General features: G+C 60.1%; 1 protein-coding gene and 1 non-coding gene across 2 annotated transcripts; both read left to right on the plus strand.

The window, feature by feature from the left end:
- Positions 1–2279: 2279 nt before the first annotated feature.
- LOC142821623 (zinc finger protein RFP-like) lies at positions 2280–15505 on the plus strand. Its single transcript, XM_075913179.2, has 8 exons — positions 2280–3937; positions 4223–4318; positions 5364–5594; positions 5944–5966; positions 6700–6812; positions 7496–7516; positions 7776–7802; positions 14792–15505. The coding sequence occupies exons 1-8, from the start codon at positions 3521–3523 to the stop codon at positions 15355–15357; spliced, it is 1494 nt and encodes a 497-aa protein (XP_075769294.2). The 5' UTR covers positions 2280–3520; the 3' UTR covers positions 15358–15505.
- A 4624-nt stretch (positions 15506–20129) lies between these two features.
- On the plus strand, positions 20130–20211 carry TRNAS-GCU (transfer RNA serine (anticodon GCU)). Its single transcript has one exon. It is a non-coding gene; the product is annotated as a tRNA-Ser (tRNA).
- Positions 20212–22469: the final 2258 nt, after the last annotated feature.

Raw genomic sequence — 22469 nt, forward strand, 5'->3', positions numbered from 1 at the left:
GACCCAGCCCTGCCCAGACAGCGAGCTCTGGGCAGAAGGTGAGAAAAACTAAGTGGTAGCAAATTGTGATGGGGGGGCAGCTCTTTGTGCCACTGCTCACCTTTGTCATCGTCTGGTCGGGAGTAGGAAATTGGGCTGGACTGGAAATACACAGAATTGGCTCCCTCTGGACCAGGGGACGGGAAGGGGGCGAGACAGAGAAAGGGCATCCATGAATGTCAGGGAGAGGCAGAGGTGGCAAAGTGGCAGCAGCATTTTCCACCATAACACTTCTGGAAAGGCGCAGCCCCAGGAGGCAGCTCGGTTTCCCTTTCTCCTCTCACTTTTCACTGCCTTGTCTGTTTGGTGGTAGGGTAGGGGGTGCAAGGACAGCTGCCTGTTGTGTGGAGCATTATAGCTTCTGGTGGGCAGCCACGTTTCGTGTTTCTCTTCCCTTCTTCTAGACCTGTTTGGCCACCTTCAAGGAGTGGCCTATACAGTGAAAGCTGCCCTGGAAATCAGGGAGCAGCTAAAGTGACTCTGGTGGGCTGTGAACCCACCACCTTTGATTGGCTCATCTGCCTCACACTGAGCACCACAGCTTAGAAGTCCAACATGCTTCCATTACACTGTGCTGCCCCGTCTGACATTCCTGCTCCCTGCTTTGCAGCACAGCAACTGCAGGTAGAGGAGAAAGGGAAGAAGCTGGGAACTGAGCCCAGCCTAACTGCCTGGGTGGCAGGTGGGGACAGAATTGAAGAGAAGAAAATCCTCTTTCGCTCTCCTAGGCTCTGTCTGCACTGCAAAGTGCCTTGGAGATACTGGAGTGCTCCACAGTAGCTATCCTGAGCCGTCACTAGTCTGACATCCCCTAAAACTTCATTCCACGAGGAATAAGGGACATTTTGGAGCAGCGAGGTCTGCCAAGACCCAGCCCTGTGTGGAGTGAATTGTTTGTAGGCTGAGTAGGGAATCACCCAGCCTGGGGCTTGAACCAGTGACCCTGAGAGCAAGAGTCTCATGCTCCACCCACTGAGCGGGCCAGGCTGGGTGACGGGTCTTAACACCCACTCACAGGGGAGCAGGACCCACGTGTTCTCCAGGGCCGGACTCAGGCTCTGTCTTGCCCCCAATGGCGGGTCCTGGTCTCCGCGTCTCCCCGGCCTGGCCAGCGGCTCTGCCCAGGGGCGCTCAGAGCGTCCTGCCGGGTGGGACGGGCTCTGAGCCCGGGCCGTGGCCCCCCCCCCAGAGATTTGGGTCCAAGAGGCCCCCCCGTAGCGATTGAACCCCCCCGCCCCCCTCGCGGCGCCCGCCTCACCCCGCTCGGCGCCTCCTCTCGTCCCGGCCCCGCCCGAAGCGGACGCAGCAGCGCGGCGAGTAACGGCCCCAACGGCTCCCCCAGATCTTGCCCCGGGCAGTGCGCGGCGCATGCGCAGTGGCGGCCGCCTCTCTACCCGCGCGCGGAGTCAGACGCTGCTGCGGGCTCCGCCCAGGGACCAATCGCAGCGGGGCCTGGGCAGGGGCCGGGAGCCATGGGCGGGGACAGACGCATTGAAAACCCGGCCGGGGCGCTGAGGAAGGGGATGGGCGGAGTCAGACCGCGCATGCGCAGCGCATCCGTGACTCCGCTCCCGGATCAGCGCCGGGGCTTCGCTCAGACCGGGAGCTGCCTGGCCGCGCCCCCGCCCCGCGGGGTTGGACGCTCCAGGTCGGGCAGCTGCAGCAGCTGCTGGGGGCGGGGCCGGGCACCGCGTGTCACAACAGGGGGCGGGTCCCCACGTGCCGGGGAGGGGGCGGGGCCAGAGGGGTTGCCGGGGGCGGGGCTTGTGCTGCTGCGTTTTCGGCCCGACGGGGCCTTTCCCTGCGCTGAGCCCCGGGCGGGAGAGCGGAGCGGGGGGAGGGGGGGTTTGTGTCCGCCCCGCCCCCCCTCCTCTCCTGCTGCGTCAGCGGCCCCGCCCCCAGGGGGTTTCTGCCCTTAGTAATGGGGGGGGCGAAGTGCGGGCTCTGGGGCCGAGGGATCAACCCCCCCCCAACAGGGAGCAGCTGCCCGGGGGGGGGGCAGGAACACTGGTCGGACAGAAAAGGGCAAACTGGGGAGGGGGGGTTAGTCGGATCAAAACGCAGTGAATCCCTGGGCAGCCTGTGCACACAGACACCCCCCCCCCCCCATGCCTGGCCCAGCCTCTGACCCAGGCAGCAGGGTGCCCTGGGGGGACATAGTCACAGGGGGGGGGGGGGGGGGGATGGAGCCAGTTGGGGGAACAGCAGCTGGGAGGGGCAGAGTGGGGCTGAGTCTCAGTGGGGGGTGACTCTACCCTCTATCCCAGTTGACCCAGTTGTGCCTTGTCGGCACAGAACAGCCACGTACCCGTCCAGGCCTTGGCTGTGTCTGAGCAATGGGGGCAGCCACCCCCTGGGACCACAGGGCCTGAGCTTGTGGGGCCTAAGGAGAGGGGAACGCAAGGGGCTGGAGCAGGTGTCTGTGACCACTCTGGGTGCTGCCCAAGGAAATGGGGCAACAAAGCAGAGAGCAGCCCCCTGGGGGGGGGGAGGGTAGCATCTCTTATCACCCCCATTCTCCACCCCACAGTAAAAAGCCTGTTGGAGGTGGCCAGCCCTGCCTTAGCAGCTGGGGGACACTGGTCCCCAAATGGGTCCTGGCTCTGATGATCATAATGATGGGGTGAGTCACGTGCCTCAGCAGCATGTTGCTTTTATTGGGTGCAAAGGGGAACAGAATTTGATTGTGACACATGAGGGGTAAATGGGGGGATTAATCCCTTTGCCCCTTCGCCCCCCCCCTCCCAGGAGAATGACTCAGGGCAGTAGCTTCCCTCCAGGAAGGGGACTACGCTGCAATTAGAAGCTCTGAGGAAAACCCCCAAACATGAGGATTTTCTCTCAGTAACGTGGGACCAGCCTGTTGATGACACTGAGCAAAACCCCAATGCATCCACCAGACAGTGAACACACCCAAGAAAGTAGGAGCAAACTATCTACATAGACACCCCAATCCCAGCTCCCCAGTCCCAGCTCGCTGTAAGGGACACAGTCCTTCAGCTCCTGCCTACGCCTATAAACAGGAGCACCACCAGCTTCTGGGTGCCTTAAGAAACCCCTGGCCCTGTAGCACCTGAGAGACTAGCAAAAAATCTGGAGAGTGTCATGAGCTTTTGTGGCACAACCCACTGCCTCAGACAACAAACACGGAGCAGGGGGAGGTGCCCATAAAAGCTTGTTGGGTTTTAAGCTTCTTTTAGTTACAGACTAACATGGCTCCCCCTGAGACTTTTAACCAGGCAAGGGTCTGTGTGTCTGTAACTGCCTGGGAGTTTTCTTAGGTAGCTTGGTCCTTGTTTGGGACATTTCTGAGGCTCTGACTTCTGTGGCGTTTTTTTTTCTTCATTTCCGTCCGGCGAGTGTGACTGGCTCCCAGTTGTGCAACCTGCTTTTAAAAAAAGAAGGCAGCTTGAACAGGCTACGCTGCTTCCTTACTCTCAGGAAACGAAACTAACCTGCAGGGCCAGGTTGCAGAGGGGCCATGGCTGCCGGGGACCTGGCCGGGAGCTTCCAGGACGAGGTGACCTGTCCCATCTGCCTGGAATATTTCATAGACCCGGTGACCATTGAGTGTGGGCACAACTTCTGCCGGGCCTGCCTCAGCCAGTGCTGGGGGGAGTCGGAGCCGAACTTCTCCTGCCCCCAGTGCAGAGAGACCATCCTGCAGAGACACCTGCGGCCCAACTACCAGCTGGGGAACCTGGTGGAGCTGGTGAAACGCCTGCGGCTCCCGGCAGGACCAGCACCCAAGGGGCAGCCAGGGTGCGAGAGGCACCAGGAGGCCCTGAAGCTTTTCTGCCAGGAGGATCAAGACCCCATCTGTGTGATATGCAGAGAGTCCCGGGAGCACCGGGAGCACACAGTGGTGCCCATCGAGGAGGCTGCCCAGGAGTGCAAGGTAGGGACCAGGCTCTGCAGGACAGGGAGTTACAGGAGCAGTTTCTCTGCAGCGACGGAGCCTCCTGTGTGTGTCTGACCTGCTCTGGGTAAAGCCAGGGGCCTGCCTGGGAACTGCACCCAGTCACATGGAGCTGGGCCAGGCCCAGCAGTGCTGCTGGGCAGTTACCGTGGGCTGGAGAGGGGGGGACCTGCTCCCCCAGCCTCACTGCTCCGTGGCGCTGTTCTTGCTGGGCACGAGCCAGTGGCCACAAGCAGCCCCCAGCGCCGCTGTCTGTGTTTGCAGGAGCAAATCCTGAGCCGCCTGCAGCGTCTGCGGGAGGAGAGAGACACGCTCCGGGGCCTGGAATCCGACTGGGCCGAGGAGAGCGAGAGGCTTCTGGTAGGTGCCTGGCCCTGCCCAGCCGTTTTGCATGGGGGAGGGGCAGCGACAGCATCGGGGTGGTGGGGGAGGGGGTATGTCTCTGTGCTAGCCGGTGTCTGGGTCATTCAGAAGGTTAAAGGGTTCCAGGGTCGTGCAGGGACACAGCTCAGAGTCACTTCATCCCATGGGGGTGGGGGCAGCCTCCGCTAGGGTTGCCAGATGGTTTAACAAAAAATACCAAACAGCCCCCTTCTCCCTCCAAAAACAAAACACTGGGAAAAAATTATGTTGAGGAAAAAAAAGGGGGGAGACCAAAGTTATTAAGCAAAAAAAAAAAGGGGGGGGGGAAGGCGCTTCACCTTTAAATGGCCCCGTACTCCTCACTCCCCACCTGCGCCAGACACGACAGGGGAAAATCGTCCCTGCCTGGCTTCCGTCCAAGAGAAATAGGAAATACTGGACATTTCACATGTCTGGTATTTTAGGAGTTTTTTTTCCAAGTGGGAGACCCGTATAACAGACGGGTCAGGCAAAAACCGGACACGTGGCAACCCTAGCCTCCACTCGCAGCTACCTGGTGTAAATCTGGAGAGTGACCCCACTGGGGTTCGGGTCAGGCTCCTCTGTTACCCTGGTGTTAGTTCCCACTGGGGTCAGTGGGTTCACCCCCGGGTAGCTGGGAGCAGCCTCTGGTTCTGCCTCTCTCCTGCGGAGGTCAGGGGTGAGGCCTGTCAAAGTGCTGCATGTGCCCAGCTGTGGCAGGGTCAGGCTGAGGGGAGATCTGTGCTGACCCCCGGGTGTGAGTGTCAGACACCCCAGGGATGCCAGTGGCTGGTTTGGGCCCCATTTCCCACGGCCTGGGCTGCACCTCAGTCTGTTGGTGTCGTGACAGAGGTTGGGGTGATTTTCGGTGACACTTTTGCCCTGGGACAAGTCCTGGGCCAGACCCAGCCGGCCTGGCAAAGACACAGAGTGAAACGCTCTGCACAGCCCGGACAAGGCCCTGCCGCTTCCCACGGCCCCTCTCACTCGTGTCCCGGCCCCGCCCGCTCTGCGCCCCCAGAGGCAGACAGATGTGGAGCGACAGCTGGTGCGCTGGGAGTGCCAGCGGCTGCGGCAGTTCCTGGTGGAGCGAGAGTGCCTCCTGCTAGCCCGGCTGGGGGAGCTGGACGAGGAGATTGGAAGGAGGAGGGAGGAACACGCCGCTCGCCTGGGCGAGGAGATTTCCCGGCTCAGCGCCCTGATCTTGGAGCTGGAGGAGAAGTGTCGGCAGCCGGCGCTGGAATTGCTGCAGGTGAGATGGGGTCAGATGTGCTCAGAGCCCAGTGTGGGGAGGGGACCCCCTGAGTCACTGGGGGCTCATAGGGTAACTCAGCGCAGAGAGCAGGGCCCGGGGTGGCTGCAGGGCTGGGGCCCTAGGGCTGCAGAGAGGCAGGAGTTTGGCCCATTGGGAAGGCTGATGAAAAAGTGGGCCTGGCCCCCTGCAAAGCAGCTGATGTAAAAGGGGCTCGGCTCCCCCTAGCACAGCCCTTCAGTGGGTCTGCCACCTGGGGGAGCAACCTGTGGGGCAGGGGAGCCATTTGGGGCAGGGGCTGAGCTGGGCCATGGGCACTGACTCTCTGCTCTGTCTCCTTCCACTCTAGGGTGTGAGAAGCGCCGTGAGCAGGTACGTCCGGGCTCCATCTGCCCCTCACCCCCTGTCATGCTGGGAGCAGGCTCAGAGCCCGGGCTGTGAATCCAGCCCCAGCCGCCAACCATGGGACTGCCGTACCCTCTGAACCCTGCCTCCTCCGTACCCACCACCCTGGGGCCACTGCCGCTGTGGGGGTGTGAGGCACCCTGGGAGGGGACTGCCCCACAGCTCTGGGATGGGCAACCCTCCCCGGGGGCCGGGCTGGCTCAGGGGAATATTAATAGGGCTGAGGCCTGTCACCCCAAGGGTCCAGCTGGGACCCGGCCCCAGCTTTGGCTTGGCCCATGAGGGGGCCTCTGGGGAAAGAGCCAAGTGTCCCAGGCCAGGCCTTGGGGGGAGTGTCCCCATCCCACAGTCCTCACCCCATGGCGAGTGACCCGGCCCCTGGGGGCTGAGCGGAGAAGCTGAGGAGCGGCTGGGCCTGGAGAACGGGCCTCTCTCTCAGCCATGGGAGTGGCCCAGCCAGGTCCTAGGGGGGCACATGGGCCAGGCCGGGTGTGCGGGAGCTGGGCCTGGTGCTGCCTGGGCTGCTTTCCCTCTGGCTGGAGAGAGGCCCCCAGGCTGTGTCCGCAGGAAAAACTCCCTGGGCAGCAGAGGTCCAGGCCCTGTGAGCTCTGCCTGTGGCCCAGCCCCCACCCGCTCCCCTGTCTGGCTTGGGGGGGGGGGGCCGAGGCAGGAGGCCAATAACACCCTCGTGTCTCTGCAGAGGCGAGGCGGCGACGTCGCCGCATCCTGCGCCCAAGTGCCCGGAGCTGGAGCGGAGAATCCGGGACTTCCCAGGAGAGAACAGTCTCCAGGGGGCCGTGACGGGATTCCTGGGTACGGGGCGGCGCTGCTGGGGGCTCCTCTCTCACTGTCTGGGGGTGTGGGGAGGGGCGTGGAAAGGCCCAGCTGGGTCTGAGACCCCAGGGTCTGCTCCTGGAGGGCTGGCAGGTTCCTGAGCCCTGGAAGGGGGGGGGGGGGGCGGCGAGCTGCTCTGAGCAGAACGGCAGGATCCCAGCGGGATGCGAATGGCAGAGAACAGGCGCGGGGAGTGAAGGTGCCTCCCCTGCTGTCCCTGCTGCCGAGCAGAGAGTCCCCCAGCCCAGCCAGCGCAGGGGGAGGTTTCTGGGGACGCTGGGAGCTTGTTGCCGTGGGAGACGTTATCACAGACTCAGGGCTCGAGTCCCAGCCGCGCGCCTGGGCCCGGTGTCTAAACCCCTTGGGCCAGACGCTCAGAGCTGGGCAGGTGCCTGGTGAGTCACACAGGTGCCTGGTGGGAGTTTCAGAATCCCCAGAGCAGCTGGGCCCCTAACTCCCTCTGGTGGCCATAGGAGTTGGGCACCTCCCCTGTTCTTGTGCGTGTGAAATCCCAGGGGCTGCGTGGCTGGGGGTGGAAACACTTGAGAGAAGCTGGCTCCGGGGCCTTGCTCCCCAGGGACCCACTGGCAGCGCTGGGCAGAGCTGGGCTGTGAGCCCTGGACACTGCCTCCCCACTGACGGGTTTTTCTCTTCCCTTGCAGGGGCGCTGGCTGCGGAGAGAGGTGAGGATCCCGGGTGCTGCCCTAGGGCTGGGCAAGGCAGCTGCTGGGAGCCTGTTCCCCCCACCCAGAGCAGCTCCATGGTTGGGCGGGCACGAGGGGATCGGTGCAGGGGGGAATCCAGCTGGAGAGTGTGGGACAGAGCAGCCGAGGGGAGACAGAGGCTGTGGGGAGCCAGGGCAGATCCGAGGGTGGTGGAAGGAGCCAGGACATCCCTGCTCTGCGGTGGGAATTCTCACCTCTCTCTCTCTGCTTGTTCCAGGACTCAGGCGAGCCCGAGGATTCGCAGGTAACTGGCCTTGCACTGGTATCGGTGACGCCATCTCCCACCCTTGGGAGAGACTGGCTCCCAGAAGCCCCCCCACCCGCCCGGCCCTTGGGGAGCAATAACACCAGACCCTTGGGCCCACCCCTGTGCAGGGACCCCACAGGCAGGGGCTGGGAGTCGGGGGGCCTCACACACCCTGCTGGCAAAGCTGGAGCCTGGGGAGGGGCTGGGGGTGTTATGGAGCCAGGTTGTGACTCCAGAGCTAAGGCCAGGAGCCGCTTCCCACCTGAACCCTGCTCATCCCGCCTTGGTCTGGGACAGGAGGCGGCTTCCTGGCAGGGTCCCCTCGGCGCTCTGCAGCCTGGGAAGAAAACTCCGGGCGTGTCAAGTCAGAGGGGCTGGGCTGAGGGCCCGTCTCCTGTTTAAACAAAAGGGCTATGTCTGTACTGAACTATTTTGTGCAAGAAATATGCAAATGAGGCAAAGCATGGAATATTGCCATGCCTCATTTGCATAATTAATTCAGCTTCATTTTTGCACACGAGGTTTTTGCACAAAAAGGCACCGTCTACACCGCTCCTTTTTGTGCAACAGTCTCTTGTGCAAAAAGCGGCCGCTCGTAAATTATGCAAATGAGGTGTGGTGGTATTCCACGCTTTGCCTCATTTGCATATTTCTTGCCCAAAACAGCGCAGTAGCCAAGGGGTCTGTCTGCTTGGCCCAGGGCAGTGAGTCTCCAAGCCGTGGGGAGCACACAACAGGGGGGTGGCTGGGTCAGCACAGGCCGGGCGCAGGCCCTGATACATGGGGGGGCTCAGTAGAGAAGGTCGTGTGAGATCGGCAGTGACAGCTGCCCAAGCTCTTCAGGGCTATTTAATGCTGGGGCACGAACCCCACAACCAGAGTCTGCCCCTCCCGGCTCTGGGACGCGCTGCCCACCTGTGTAGCCAAATCTGCCATGTCTGCAGAGCCCGGTGTGAGACCCCCAGTGTGTCTGCCCCAGGGCTGGACAAGGGGAGCCAGGAGGGTGTCTGGGGCAGTTGCTAGCTGCCCTCCTGGGCTCTGTGAGGGGGGCTGTGTGGCCAGTGCCTGCGCTGGGAGACGCCGGGGCAGTGGTAGAGGGTCTGTGCCGCTCGCAGGGCCCAGGGGACACGTCGCTCTGGGCAGAGAGTTCAGGCTGGAGCCGAGTCTCCACTGGCAGCCGGGTCTGTGGGCTGAGATCAGGGCTGGGGGGATTTTCCTGGCCAGGGCACATTTCACAGCCACTCTGGAGTGTCCAGCTGGTGCCCTGAGCCTGGCCTGCCCGGCACCGTGTGGGGCTGGGGCTGGGGACAGTCCCTCCCTGCCGGTCACTGGGGCCTGGGCGCCTCAGCTGCTCAGGCAGGTTTGCAGAGGGGCTGGGCAATCGGGTGCTAATGGTTCATCGGCAGAACAATTCGATTTGGGGTCCAGTGAAACTGCTCCCGGCCCCAGGCTGAGTTTGCTGGCGAGTGTCCATGGACAGAGCCAGGTGCCGCCGCTTCCCTTCCAGCCTGTAGCCCAGGGGCGGGGACCCAGCTGGGAGCCCCAGGTCCCATCCCTGTGTGGGGCGGGGCAGGGATGGGAATGTGGGTCCCCCCTCAGGTGGGGGCTGGAACCGCTGGGCTCCGGGGGTCTGATGTGGGGTCCCTCAGTCTCTGCTGCTGCAGATGCTCCCTGGGTGTAAACACGGCCCTGGGCCCTGGGCAGAGTGTGGGGGTGAGCCTGGCTCTGCAGCACAGTGGGGCGGCCCCGCCTGGGAGCCCAGAGTCCAGCCCCAGTGACCTGCAGTTACTGACTCAGTCAGGGGAGGGGCGCGGCCCCGGCACAGCAGTGTCTGAGGCCGTGGGAGCCGGGCTCCCTTGCACTGAAGCAGCTGCCCCCGTGCAAACCCCCAGTGCAGCCACGTGGGTGTGAACTGGGACTGGCCCCAGTGCAGCTTCTCCCAGGTGTGGGGGGGCGGGAAATGGCCCCTCCCCTCCCCACTGCCCTCATTGGTAACAGCCCATTGGTTTGCAATTGCACCCCCCTCCCATCCTCTGCCTCCCTGCCCCTCCTAGGAGCCCTGGGGGAGGGGCTGGGCCAGGGAAGTGGAGACCTGTCCCTCCCCTCCTCTTCCTCCCTCTGTCTGTCCTTACGCTCCACCCCTCCATCCCCCTGGCACCTGCCCTTCCCCTTCCCCTCCCCCACACCCTCCTGGTGCCTCCCCCTTCCCTCACTGCCCCCCAATGCCTGCCCCCTGCCTCCTTCTTCTGTGCCCACCCCCTCACCGCCCTCTGCCCCAGTTCTCCTCACGCCCCTCTGCACCCTCACATGTGACTTGCATCATGCTCCCCCCTTTCACTCCCTCTGCCCCAGCACCCACCCCGCTCTCCCCTCCCCCTCCCTTTTGTCTGTCCGTCCCTTCCCCCTTCTGTCCCCTGGCACCTGCTCCTCCCCCTCTCCCTGGTGCCCTCCCTTCCCTTGCCCCCTTCAACCTCCAACAGCTGCTTCACACCTGGCCTCTTGTTGGCCCTGGTGCCTGTCCCACTCCAGGCTGCACCCCTGAGCCCTGGCACCTTCTGCTTGTACCCTGTAGCCCCTGGCATCCACCCTTCCCTTGCCCTCCCACCCCCTGGCACCTGCCCCTCTTCCCACCCCTCTAGCCCCTGGCATCTGCCCCACCTGGGCCTCAGCATGAGCCCTTCCCTCACCCCCCTGTGCCTGCCCCTTCCCTCACATCCCCACCCCCTTCCACCTTCCCTTTAATTCTGCCCCTCCCCTCTGCCTCCTGACACTTGCACCCTCCCCCTCCCCAAACCACTGGTGCCAGCCCCTTTGTGCTCCCTCCTCTGGCCCCACCTCTCCCTGCTGCTTCCCCGCGCAAGTCCCCACCCTTGGCCCCCTTTGGGTCCCCTAATGTTTTCCCCTTCCCCTCCCATCTCCTCTAGCTCATTGGTGTCCTCCCCTCCCCTCTGGATTCCTGCCCCTCCCCTCCCCTTCTTCTAACCTCTGGGTCCTGTCCCTCCACTCACCTTTCCTCTGACCCCCTTGTGCCCTCCCTTCTCCTCACCCAACTCTCTGCCCCCCTGTGCTGCCCTGTTCCCTGGTCCCCACTCTGCCCTCTGGCGCCTGCCCCTCTGCTCTCTGCCCTGCTTGCCTCTGCCCCTCTGCTCAGCCCCCCTCCCTCCCTCCCTCCCTCCCTCCCTCCCTCGGGACTGCTCCTTCCCTGGCCCGTCTCTGTTCTCCTGGCACCCACCCCTCATGTCCCTCCCCCCCTTGATAACCACCCTCCCCTTGCTGCCCTTTTGCCCCCTGGGGTCTGCCCCCCCATCCCCTTCTTACCTCTCTCTTTCCCTTGTCACCTGCCTCGTCTCCCACCCCCTCCTTGCCCCTGGGGTCACGTGAGGCCTGGAGGATGCTGGCAGGGGAGGAGAACGTGAGTCAGGAAGTGTCATTTCCCCTTCACCGCACACAGGGGCCAGGGGCACCCAGTGACGTGACCAGGCAGCGAGACTGATCCACACACCAGGCAGCGTTTCCTCATGCAGCGCAGTCGGCCGGTGGGACTCTGCCGGGGGTGGGGTGAAGGCCAAAGTCACAGCATGGTCAGAAAGGGCAAGATCCGTTCACGGAGGGTCGCTCCGTCAGTGGCTCTGAGCCAGGATGGGCAGGGATGCGCCAGCCTGATCTGAGTGTCCCCAACCTCTGTGCGCTGGATGCTGGGAGTGGCCGACAGGGCAGGGCTCACGAGACGATTCCCCCTCTGCTCATTCCCTCTGGCTGCTCCAGGCGCTGCAGTGGCAGGAGGCAGGACACTGGGCAGAGGGACCAGGGGTCTGGCCCAATATGGCTGATTTTGCATAAATATTAATTATAATAATAACAACACAGTCAACACAGAAACTCCCCCAGACACTGGCCTGTCGCACTAGCGATGTCGTGACACAACGACCCTGGCAAATAGTGAATTTTAAAAGTCTTGGCCTCCTAGGAAACGTGTTTTTCTATCAGATTCCCAGGTACAAAGCAGCAGGCTGGAGTCTCTGACACACAGTCCCACAGACCCATGTTCTGGCTGCTGCTGTTTCTGCGCCACCGTTCCCTCTCCTGCTCCGTCCCCAATCGCCCAGCCCCAGCACCTTCTGCTGCCCACCCCCAAGTGCCCTCAGCCCATCCCTCGAGGTCCCACAAGATCTGGGCAATGGCAGCTCTGAGTGGGGAACCTCGCGGCTAGTGCAGGCCGGGCTGCCCCCCTCTCCCGCACACAGACACTGTCCCCAGCAGGGCTCAGCCCTGAGAACTCTGTGACTGCAGCTCCAGCCGTCACTGAACCAAGCCAAAGGATCTGTCTGGTCCAGGCAGCTCTGTCTGCATGGGAGAGAGGGGCCAGCAAACCAGGCCTGTGGTGCTAGGAAACCCCTGGGCCACCGGCCCTCATTTCACTAGCATCCAGCAGCCCCACCCCTGCTCTCCAGCGCAGGATGTGTGGGGGTGGCCAGGGCTTAACGTGTCACTGGAGAAGTGCCGGGCTCCAGCATGTTTATTTTCCCAGCTGATGAGTGAAGCCCAGAGGTGCCAGGGCTGGGAAGTGCCAGGCCCAGAGGAGGCCAAGTGCGTCTGTATCTTAAAAACCCTCAAAAACCAACGAGTGCTCCTGTAGCACCTGAGAAACCAACAACCAATCTAGTAATTTTCAGGCTGGAGGGCGCTGCAGGACTTTGTAAGCCCAGAGGTGCCGGGGCTGGGAGCCCAGAGGGGCGGGAGCTGAGCCCTGGCAAACCCCAGCACAGATTCGGTGCTGAGGGTCCCTCCCCCACGCAGGCCAAGCCCAGCTCTGCTGCTGCGCGTCACTCAGACAGCTCTGTGGGCCGGTCCCCAGGTAGGGCAGGCGTGTCCCTGGCAATACAGGCTGGGCCTGGCCAGGGCTGGCCCAAGGCATTCTGGCGCCCTGGGCATGGGCGCGCGGGGCCACCACCGGGTGCACAGCACATGCGCAGGCCCGCCCATGGGGAGTGGACCCACTCCCCCTAGGGTGTGCAGGCCTGCGCCCGGGGCGCACGCCGTATGCGCGGCCTGGCTATGTGTAGGGCCCGGCAGCCATGGGATGAAGGGCGTTGCTGGCCGGCACTGCGGGGATGCAGGCAGGCCGGCGCTGTGGGAGCCGGTGCCCGGTGCCTGATGGCAGCTGTAAGGGACACCGCACGCCCCTTACAGCTGCCATCAGGCGTCCCCCATCGGTTGGCGCCCCGGGCAGCTGCCCGGCTCACCCATGCCTCCGTCCGGGCCTGGTACTGGCATCATTCCAATCCAGCTCCTCATGAACTGTCTGGGGGAAGGGGGGCTCATGCAGACCCTGCTTACACATCAGTGGGTCGGCCAGGGCAGCTGGACCAGCCCCATTGACACCGGCACAGACAGCAGCTGGGAGAGCTCATCCGGGCCCTGCTGTCACACCCGCCCTGCACGCTCAGGGGAGAGTCAGGAGCCACCCAGTGGATCAGCAGAGCGTTTGCATGGCCACAGCCCGTGTGTCTCCTGGGTGCGCCTCAGTGCACGTCACAAAATGTATTCCGCACACGGCTAGGAACAGCTGGAGGGAGCACTGGTGTACCCCCCCCCCCGGGGGTCCTAGGGAAATCCCAGCAGAAACCTGCCCCTCCCTTCACCCACCTCTGTCCTCATGGTGCCTGCTCCTCTTGCCCCCCCCAATAGCCCTCTTCTGCCCCTCTCATCTGCCCCTCCCCTTCCCCCTTCCAGCATCAGCCCGTCCCTCCCCTGCCCCACTGACACCTCCCCACCCCTCCCCTGCCCTTTCCATTCACTGTTTCCCCTTGGCCTTTGTTAGCCCTGGTGCCTGCCCCATTGCTGCCTGCCCGTCTGCTCCCCCTCTACCCCCTGCCTTTAACCCCTCCCTGACAGGTGTCCAACCTGCTCTTCAATATCTCCAGGGATGGAGACTCCTCAACCTCCCCAGTGTCTCACCCCCCTGACAGGCAGGAACTTTTTCCTCATGTCCAACCTGAACCTCCCTTGCTGTTGTTTAAACCCCTTGCTGCTTGTCCTGTCCTCAGAGGCCAAGGGGAACAATTTTTCTCCCTCCTCCTTGTGACACCCTTTTAGATACTTGAAAACTCATGTCCCCTCTCAGTCTGCTCCTTTCCAAACGAAACAAGCCCAATTCCTCCAGCCTCCCCTCCTAGCTCATGTTCTCTCGACCTTTCATCGTTCTTGTTGCTCTTCTCTGGACCTTCTCCAATTTCTCCTCCTCTCTCCTGAAATGTGGGGCCCAGAACTGGACACAAGACTCCAGCTGAGGCCTGATCAGCGCAGGGCAGAGCGGAAGGACGACTCCTCGTGTCTCGCTCACAGCGCTCCTGGGAATCTGCCTCCCTGGTGCCTGCTCTTCCCTTTGCCCCTCGGCCTGCCGGGGGTCTCCTCCCTGGGCCCCCCTTTGGGTCCTGTGGTGTAGGCCCCACCCCATCTCTGCCGCACTGGTGCCCACATCTCCTCCCCCCTCTGCCTCCATAGGGCCTGTCCTTTCCCACACCCCTCTGTCTGCCCCTGTGCCCCTCTGCTCCCTTCCTCCCCCTCTGCCCTCTGGTGTCCACCCCTCCCTCTGCCCTCCTAGCATCTGCGCCTCCACTCAGCCCCCCAGGGGACTGCCCCTTCCCTCACCCCTCTGTCCCCTTGCGCCTGCTCCTCTTGCCCCACATTGGCCCTACAGTTGCTCCCTCTGCTCCATCCCTCCCTTCCCCTCTCTCCCATCATCTGCCCCTCCCCCTTCCTCTCCCAGCAATACCCTGCCCCTCCCCCCACTGTCAGCTTGCCGCCCCTCCCCCGTTCCTCCCGCCCTTTTCCCGCTCTGTGTCTCCTCCCCGGCAGAGGGGCCTGACTCCCCTCAGGTAATAAACCCCCCCCCCCGCACAGCAATTAACGGGGGGGAGGTTAATTTCCCCCTGACCCCAGGGACCCGCCCCTGCCCCCGGCCCTGACTCTGTGACTCTCCCCAGTGGACGTGACGCTGGATCCAGACACGGCTCATCCCGACCTCGTCCTGTCTGAGGATCGGAAACGTGTGAGACACGGAGACACGCGCCAGGATCTGCCCGACAACCCCCAGAGATTTGACACTTCTCCCTGTGTGCTGGGCGCCGAGGGGTTCGCGGGCGGGAGGCGTTACTGGGAGGTGGAGGTGGGAGACAAGACAGGCTGGGGCCTGGGGGTCTGCAGGGAATCTGTGAGCAGGAAGGGGAAGGTCACAGCATCACCTGGGAGCGGATACTGGGCCGTGTGGCTGTGGGACGGGGGATACAAGGCCTGCACCTCCACCCCGACCCCCCTCCCCGTGAGCGCCAGGCCCAGCCGGGTGGGGGTTTTCCTGGACTACGAGGCGGGCGAGGTCTCGTTTTACAATGTGACTGACAGGTCCCATCTCTTCACCTTCACCGGCACCTTCTCCGGGACGCTGCGCCCTTTCTTCTGTCCCTTTCTCAATGCTGGAGGCACCAACGCGGCTCCCCTGACCATCTGCCCGGTGCTGGCCCAGGCGGGAGGGAATCCCTGCCCCAGACAGTGACCCCGCGGCACCGACCGGCCCCTCCCAGCGCTGCGGCTCTTCCCCCAGGGCAGGGCCGGTTACTGCAGGTACCTGGATGTTTTGTGCCAACCAGTCACTGCCCCTTTCCCTTTGCAAGTGGAGCCTCCAGTGGAAAACCAGACACCTGGCAGCCCAGCCCAGGCCGGGTGAATGGGACCCCCTGGCTGGAAGGAGCCCAGGCTGCCTTTCCCCCCTACCCCGGGTTTGCTCCACCCCAGCACAGGGTGAGGCTGGTAAGAAACATGGTCAGACAGCGGGTGGGATTTGCTGCCCTCACCTTGCCCCGTCCCCTGCCCCAGATGAGGAGGGAGGGGACTTTCACTCCTGTCAGAGTTTTCTACTGCTGTGAAATCTCAGTGTCAAATATGAAAGAAAAAACGTTTTCTAATTTAGAAACTTGTTATTGTAACAAGGTGTCAGCACAAGAACCTTTTCTTTTACAGTTCACCAACTTTTTATTAAAAATCTATTTTTAGAAACGGAATTTTTGACCTTTTTCTTCCCTTACAGCTATATCGATGTTTGACTTATTTACAGGGCATTGTGTGTATGTCAGCTGTGGCACTTCAAGCAATCCGAAACATTTCTGCGAACACAATTCGTTATGGCATTGTCAGACTGTCATGAATCGACCCACCGTCTCCCCCCCTCATCTCTGGCTCCTTGAGGTGGGAGCCGGACCGGCTCGAGTTCACAGCCCTTTGTGGGGCAGAGTGGGGGGTCCGGGCCCACCCTCTCTCCGGACCCCGACCCAGGGCCCTAACGCCAAGAGCATGGCTCTTGGCGGTAGCAGGGGGTGTGTACCCCAAACACACCTGCTCCCGGGGTTCACGGTCCACCCTGGGCCGCTTCCACTCCGCCGGCGTTACGACCCGGTGTCTCTCTGCTCCTCCCCTCCTACTGTCCCATGCTCCGTACTCCCTCTCCTCCCGCGGTCCTCGTTCGTGTCTTCCCCCTTCCTTGATGTCCTGTCTCCCCCTTTATACCGTCCTCCCTCCCCCCGTCGTTCCCAGGCTCCCCCCACTTCCGAGTTTTCCTCCCGGTCCTGTCCACGCGCGCCCGTGACGTCAGCGTCACTCCCGGGTGTACGCTGATGACGCGCCTCTTCCCCGGCGTCCGGCACCCGCGGACCCTTCGCGCTGGCCCGTACCTTGCGCCGCTGGTGAGTGGCGGGGTTGCTTCACCCCGTCACACAGACTGTTCAGTGACAATGTCCATGTGTCGTAACCAGCGCAGTGACATGTGTGCAGCTGCTCCCTCACTCTCTTGCCCTGACCAGCTCTCTCTAGAAAGCAGGGCTCATACACCCCATACTGCGCTGCACCTTCGAACATTCACAGGTGAAAAAAACATAGAATGAATTAACCAATCTCATTAGATTCACGTGATTTTATAATATTCTTTGAATTTCTGGCTGCATAAACTCCTGCAATTTTCAACTGTCTAGCTACAGATCTCTGGTAATCAAGATATGGCCCCTCCCTGCCTGCTCTTGCATCAATTAACACCGCTCTGTCCTCAACCTGACATCCTGCCTTCCTCTCCATAGAAATCTCTGCTGCAATGTCGTCTTTAGTTTATTTTTCTATAGAAATATTATTCGCAGCCAGCGTGCATTGATTTCAGTGTAGTGTTGGGCTTTTCATGTCCTTGGTTATAAAGACACAACAAATGCAGTTTGGTAAAGAAACAGAGAAGGGATCCTTTTACCGAGTCTTCACAGATTAACTTAATTGTATTAAAGATGCTGGCACATAATGACTCCTAACATGGAGTGTGGTGAAGTTTGCTTTCTTCCCAGCCACAGATCAATGGAAAAGATCACAGTTTTGTTTGTCATACATTTAGGGGATGTCTGCACAGCAGCATTATTTCAGAATAACTGACTTTATTTCGAAATAACAACATGCGCATTGCAACAGCGAGCTGTTACTTCGAAGTAATGTCGAGCAGGGGGGGGGCCGTGTCTCTTGTGGCGGTGGTTTGCTAGGCCAATGTGGACACCCCGGGCGTTAGAGGGGTGGGATCCTATAATCTGTGCAATCACGGGCCAGGGTAGATGTGGCAGAGCTGGTTATTGCGAAGGCCACAAAGAGATTTATGTGTCCTCGGAACACGTATCCTGCACTCGAAGGGATTCTCTACCCTGGATGAGGGACAGCACTGAAAAGTGCTGGGCAGCGTTCCCTCTAAGGTGTGCACCTGCACAGCCGCGCACAAAAAATTCTCCACCCACCTCCCTCCCTCCTCCACAGAGGTGAGTGGCGCATGCTCTCGCGGGTGGGGGCTGCTGTGGCCCTCGTGGTGGTGGGTAGGGGAAAATGGAGGGCCTGGTCCAGAGACTGAGGCCTGCATTGAGGTCACATGGTGGCAACCTGCTCCGGCCATGTGGTGAGGGGCCAGGGCCCAGCTGGGGCTTGCTGGGGGGCTAGTGCCTGCTGCGTGGTGGGGAGGTTTGCTCTGGTGGGGAGCCAGGGGCTGCTGCATGGAGGTGTGGGGGGGTGCTGCTCCAGTGAGGAGCCAAGGGCTGCTGCATGGCGGGGGGCTGGGGCCTGCTCTGATGGGGGCCCAGGGCATACCACATGGTGGGGGTGGGAGGTGTTTCTCAGGCAGGGAGCCAGGGCATGCTGCATGGTGAGGGGGCTACTTGGGTGGGGCTGGGGAAACCAGGGTCTGCCACAGGGCGGGGGAGCTACTCAGGTGGGGAGCCAGGGCCTGCTGTGTGGTGAGGGCTACTCTGGGGGGCGGGGGAGCCAGGGCCTGCTGTGGCCACATAGTGAGGGGGAGGGGGGGGAGTCAGGGCCCACTCTGGCAGCCAGGGCCCTGGTCCAGTGACTGGAGGCCTGTGCTGAGGCCACAGGTTGTGGGGCACAGGGCCGGCTTTAGGAAGTGGGGGGCCCAATTCGAATAGTTTTGGCAGGGCCCCACAACCCAGAATTTTTTGTAGAGCAAAAAAAAAAAGGACACTTAAACCACAACCACACCCAAATATCACATCAGAAGTAGATGTGATCTAAATGTATATCAATATAGTTGAACATTTTCAAAAAAAAAAATGCCATCCTTTATGATGCAAAATTTTACACAAAATTAAATCAGTTGCCTTAAGTGTAGGTCAAATATTTTCAATTGCAAACTATCCAATCTTTTCAATAAAGTTTAAAGTTTGATTTTTAAAAAGTTACTGGAGAGCATTGCAGTTTTCTGTTACATTGATTTACTTTTTAAATAGCAAAAATGCAGTCTGTTAAGAAAGTGTCAGTTCTGTGGTCAAATTCCAGTCCTTAGTTATTTCAGCACCAATGATTTCACAAGGTAATAAGGTACCACACCGCCACTGCCTCCTTTGCACTGCCCTTTAACACATATTGCCTGCATGTTGAGTCCAAGGTCAGTCTACACAAGATTTTATCAATGATTTTTGCTCAAGCAATCACTGAGACAAGACAAGGACTCTCAATTGATTCTAGTCAGCTCTGCCTTTAAACACGGTGGCTGCGTCTAGACTGGCATGATTCTGCGGAAATGCTTTTAACGGAAAAGTTTTTCCTTTAAAAGTATTTCCGCAAAAGAGCATCTAAATTGGCACGGGTGCCTTTGCGCAAAAAGTGCTTTTGCGCAAAAGCATCCATGGACAGTCTAGACACGATTTTGCGCAAGAAATCCACGATCACCATTTTGCGAATTGGGACCTTCTTACGCAAAAAATTCCTTCCCTGTCTACACTGGCCCTCTTGCGCAAGTATTATTTAAATCGCCGCTTCGTTTTCCTATGTCGGGTAGCCTAATCTACATGCCTCTGATGACAGAGGCATGTAGTCTAGACGTACCCTGGCACAAGAGCCTCTTCCACAACAATGGTGGCTCATTAGATATGAAAATGAGGTTCACCCACTCCGTTGCCCACTTGCCACTGCTCCTACCGGTCGCCCGCCAGCCACTCCCTCCAGCCACCCCTTCCATGCTGCTGTGGGTGCCAGTGTCTCACCACACTGTGAAATCAGACCAGAGACAGACACTGTCAGTAAACACTCATATCGGAAACGCTCCTCTGGATGCTGGGCCCACCAGAGCCGTGTGCCGCTGCCATCTGCCTGCTCCGTGGACATCTTCCCATTGCAGAGCGTGCGCCGAGCCAGACTGTGACTAGACAGCCCGTCTCCGGGCACCCAGGGACTACGTCTACACTACAGGCTTCTTGCTCAAGAATGGCCGTTCTTGCGCAAAAACTTGAGGAGCATCTACACTGAATGCACGTTCTTGTGCAAGTAAATTTACGGCAAAATGTAGGAAAAGGGCTTCTTGGGCAAAAGTTATTCCTCTTCCCATGAGGAATAAACTCTTGTGCAAGAGCTCTTGCACAAGAAGGTAGTATGAATGGGCAACGGGTTTTTTGTGCAAGAAACCCATATGGTTAAAATGGCCATCAGAGCTTTCTTGCACAAGAAAGCGTGCACACTGCCATGGACATTCTTGTGCAAAAGCACATCGCAGTGTGGACGTGCTCTTGCACAAGACGTTTTGCACAAGAACTCCTACACAAAACAGTTCTTGTGTAATAGCCTGCGGGGTAGATGTAGCCAAGGGGTGTTTGGGTTTGTTACCAGCACTGAGCTCTGTACAACAGCCCAGGGAACATTGTGAAAAGCCAAAACCTTCCCGCCCTGGGTGTCCCTGGCCAGTCACTGACTGGCACAAAGGTTCCTGGCAGTGCTGGCTTTGGGTAATTGGTAACAAATCCTAGCCGCTCAGATGAGGTGGCCGAGTGGTTAAGGCGATGGACTGCTAATCCATTGTGCTCTGCATGCATGGGTTCAAATCCCATCCTCGTCTGGTGTTTGCAGCCCTTCCTCTTGCTTCTCCCAGATCTCTCTTCAGTTCAGTGCCAGCCCCTCCCACTGCAGCCTGGGGAAAGGGGAAATCTCCACAGAGACACTCCCAGATGGGACCCTCAATCCCTTCTGCCCTCAAGGGGAAACCTCACAAAGGAGATTCCAGGCAGCCAGGCCATGGGGGTCTCTGAGATGCCCCAGCCCTACAGCCTGTCCCACCTGGCTGTTGCCATGGTCCCTCTGTGAGGTCACTGCCTCCCAGCCAATGAGCTGAGGTCCTGCACAAGGCCCTTGTGATGTCACTGCTGCCTTGCAGGCTCATGTCCTGGCCCTGGCCAGCCCCTTGGCCTGTGTGAGCTGCTCCCCCTCTGCCCTCGTCACTCAGGGCTGGTTCTGGGGCTCACACAGGGAACATCAGAGGCTGCTCAGGGGGCCACATGCCCCCAAGGTCACCTTTTAAATGTCAGGGCAAGCCAGGATCTATCCCGTCACTTCCCCAAGACCCCTTTGCTGAGCCCCTGCCCTCCCCAAACCTTTCCATGGACTCTTGGTTACTACTGGACACTCGCCACTAATGACATAATCACACCCCTGCCATTTTGCTAGGGCTGCAGCTGGGGAGAAAAGTTTAATTTAAATAAACAGATTAAGCGTTTGAACTGTCTCATGTTAGCTGATCAAACTTCATTTGAAATAAAGGAAAACATTGCAGCCAGCACACAAGGTTTCAATGTTGCTTTATTTATGGCAGGGGGGGAACCTTTTCTGGGTCAGGGGCCACTGACCCACAGAAAAATCGGGAACCACAAAAGTGAGACACAAAAAACCTCCTCCAAAGGCCCCCAGCCCTCTCTGATGTGGCCCCCAACTAAGACACCTCCCTCCTCTGGTGTTCCAGCCCCATGGCATGAGGGGAAGGGACAGGCAGGACTGAGGTTCACATTTACTTTTTAGGGCTGCAGAACTAGTGGATTTTGTGGACCTGCTTAATCTATTGGTTTCTAATCGAAAACCTGAACCACTCAGCCGCCTCAGCCCTGATCTGAGCAGTGCCAGAGGGCAGGGGAAATTGGTAAATAATCCCAGTGCCCAGGCCTGACGGCACCTGCCCCACAGAATTCACACAGCAAATCTGGCTCCCCGAGCACAGGAGGAGTTTGGGGGCTCATTGCTGGGCTGTGGGGTGAAGCATTAAACCAGCCCCCTCCTGTGGGGCTGTGAGTGTTGCTGTCCCTGCTGTACAGACAGGGCCATGGAGACAGGGAGAGATTCACTGAACAGGCCAAGGTCACCTAGCGAGTTAGAGCCAAGGTCTGCCCCCAGCTCCCTGCCCCACCCACCGACGTGCTGACTCCCTCGCTGCCATGGGGCTGTTTGCATTGGCCTCTTCTCTCTGGAACCAGGTTTAAGCCACAGCTGAGGCTCTGGGCAGGGGGCTGGGTATGGGGGGTCTGAGTGTGGGAGGGGGAGCATGTGTTCCTCTGGCTCAGCTTTTCCCTTTATTCTAGCCCAGCAATTACCCTACTGCAAAGCAGAGTGAAGAAATGAGGGTTTCTGTGAGCTGCGGTGCAATAGTCAGAGTCTTGGACTTCTAAGCTGTAGCCATTAGTGTGAGCTAGACTAGTCATTCCAACATCGTGGGTTCAAATCCCACTGGAGTCACTTAAGGTGCTCTCTGATTTCCAGAGCAACTTTTACAGAACAGGCTGGACCTGCCCCTGTTTCATGATGAGAGTGTCAGGAAGCTTGTGATCCCAAGACCTGTGTGTGAGACTGCCCTGGGGGGGCTCACAGGAGAGAGCCCCTGGGTACCACACATGGGCCACGGAGACCTGCTCCATGGTCAGCTGGGTGCGAGAGACGTGCCTGAGACTCCTGGTGGGTGTGTTGGCCCTCCCCTGCCCTTCCTTGAAAGAGACGGGACAAACACAGGCTGGTTGACAGGGGCTGTGACACTCCAGCAGCGGGGCCGTCCAGCGATTCAGATGGATTCAGACCAGGCTGGTCGGAGCCTCTTGCGCTCACCAAGGGGGATTCTGCACTTGCTGCCTTGGGAGCCAGGGTCACATTGCAGAGCTCCCTCAGGGCAGGGTTTGGGTCTCAGGGTTTGGGTTGGAGTCCCTGGGACGGGGGAGGGGGGTTTGGTCCCTTCCTGAGGGCACAGAATTAACAAGAGAGAATTACTTCCCCTGCAGCAATCTGAGTTGGCTAAAGAGTTGGTAACAGAATATTTTCCTAAGTTTAAATAGAGGAAAGAAA

This window comes from Pelodiscus sinensis, chromosome 19, assembly GCF_052426305.1.
Source record: "Pelodiscus sinensis isolate ZL-2025 chromosome 19, ASM5242630v1, whole genome shotgun sequence".
In the NCBI taxonomy this organism is placed as follows: Eukaryota; Metazoa; Chordata; order Testudines; family Trionychidae; genus Pelodiscus; species Pelodiscus sinensis.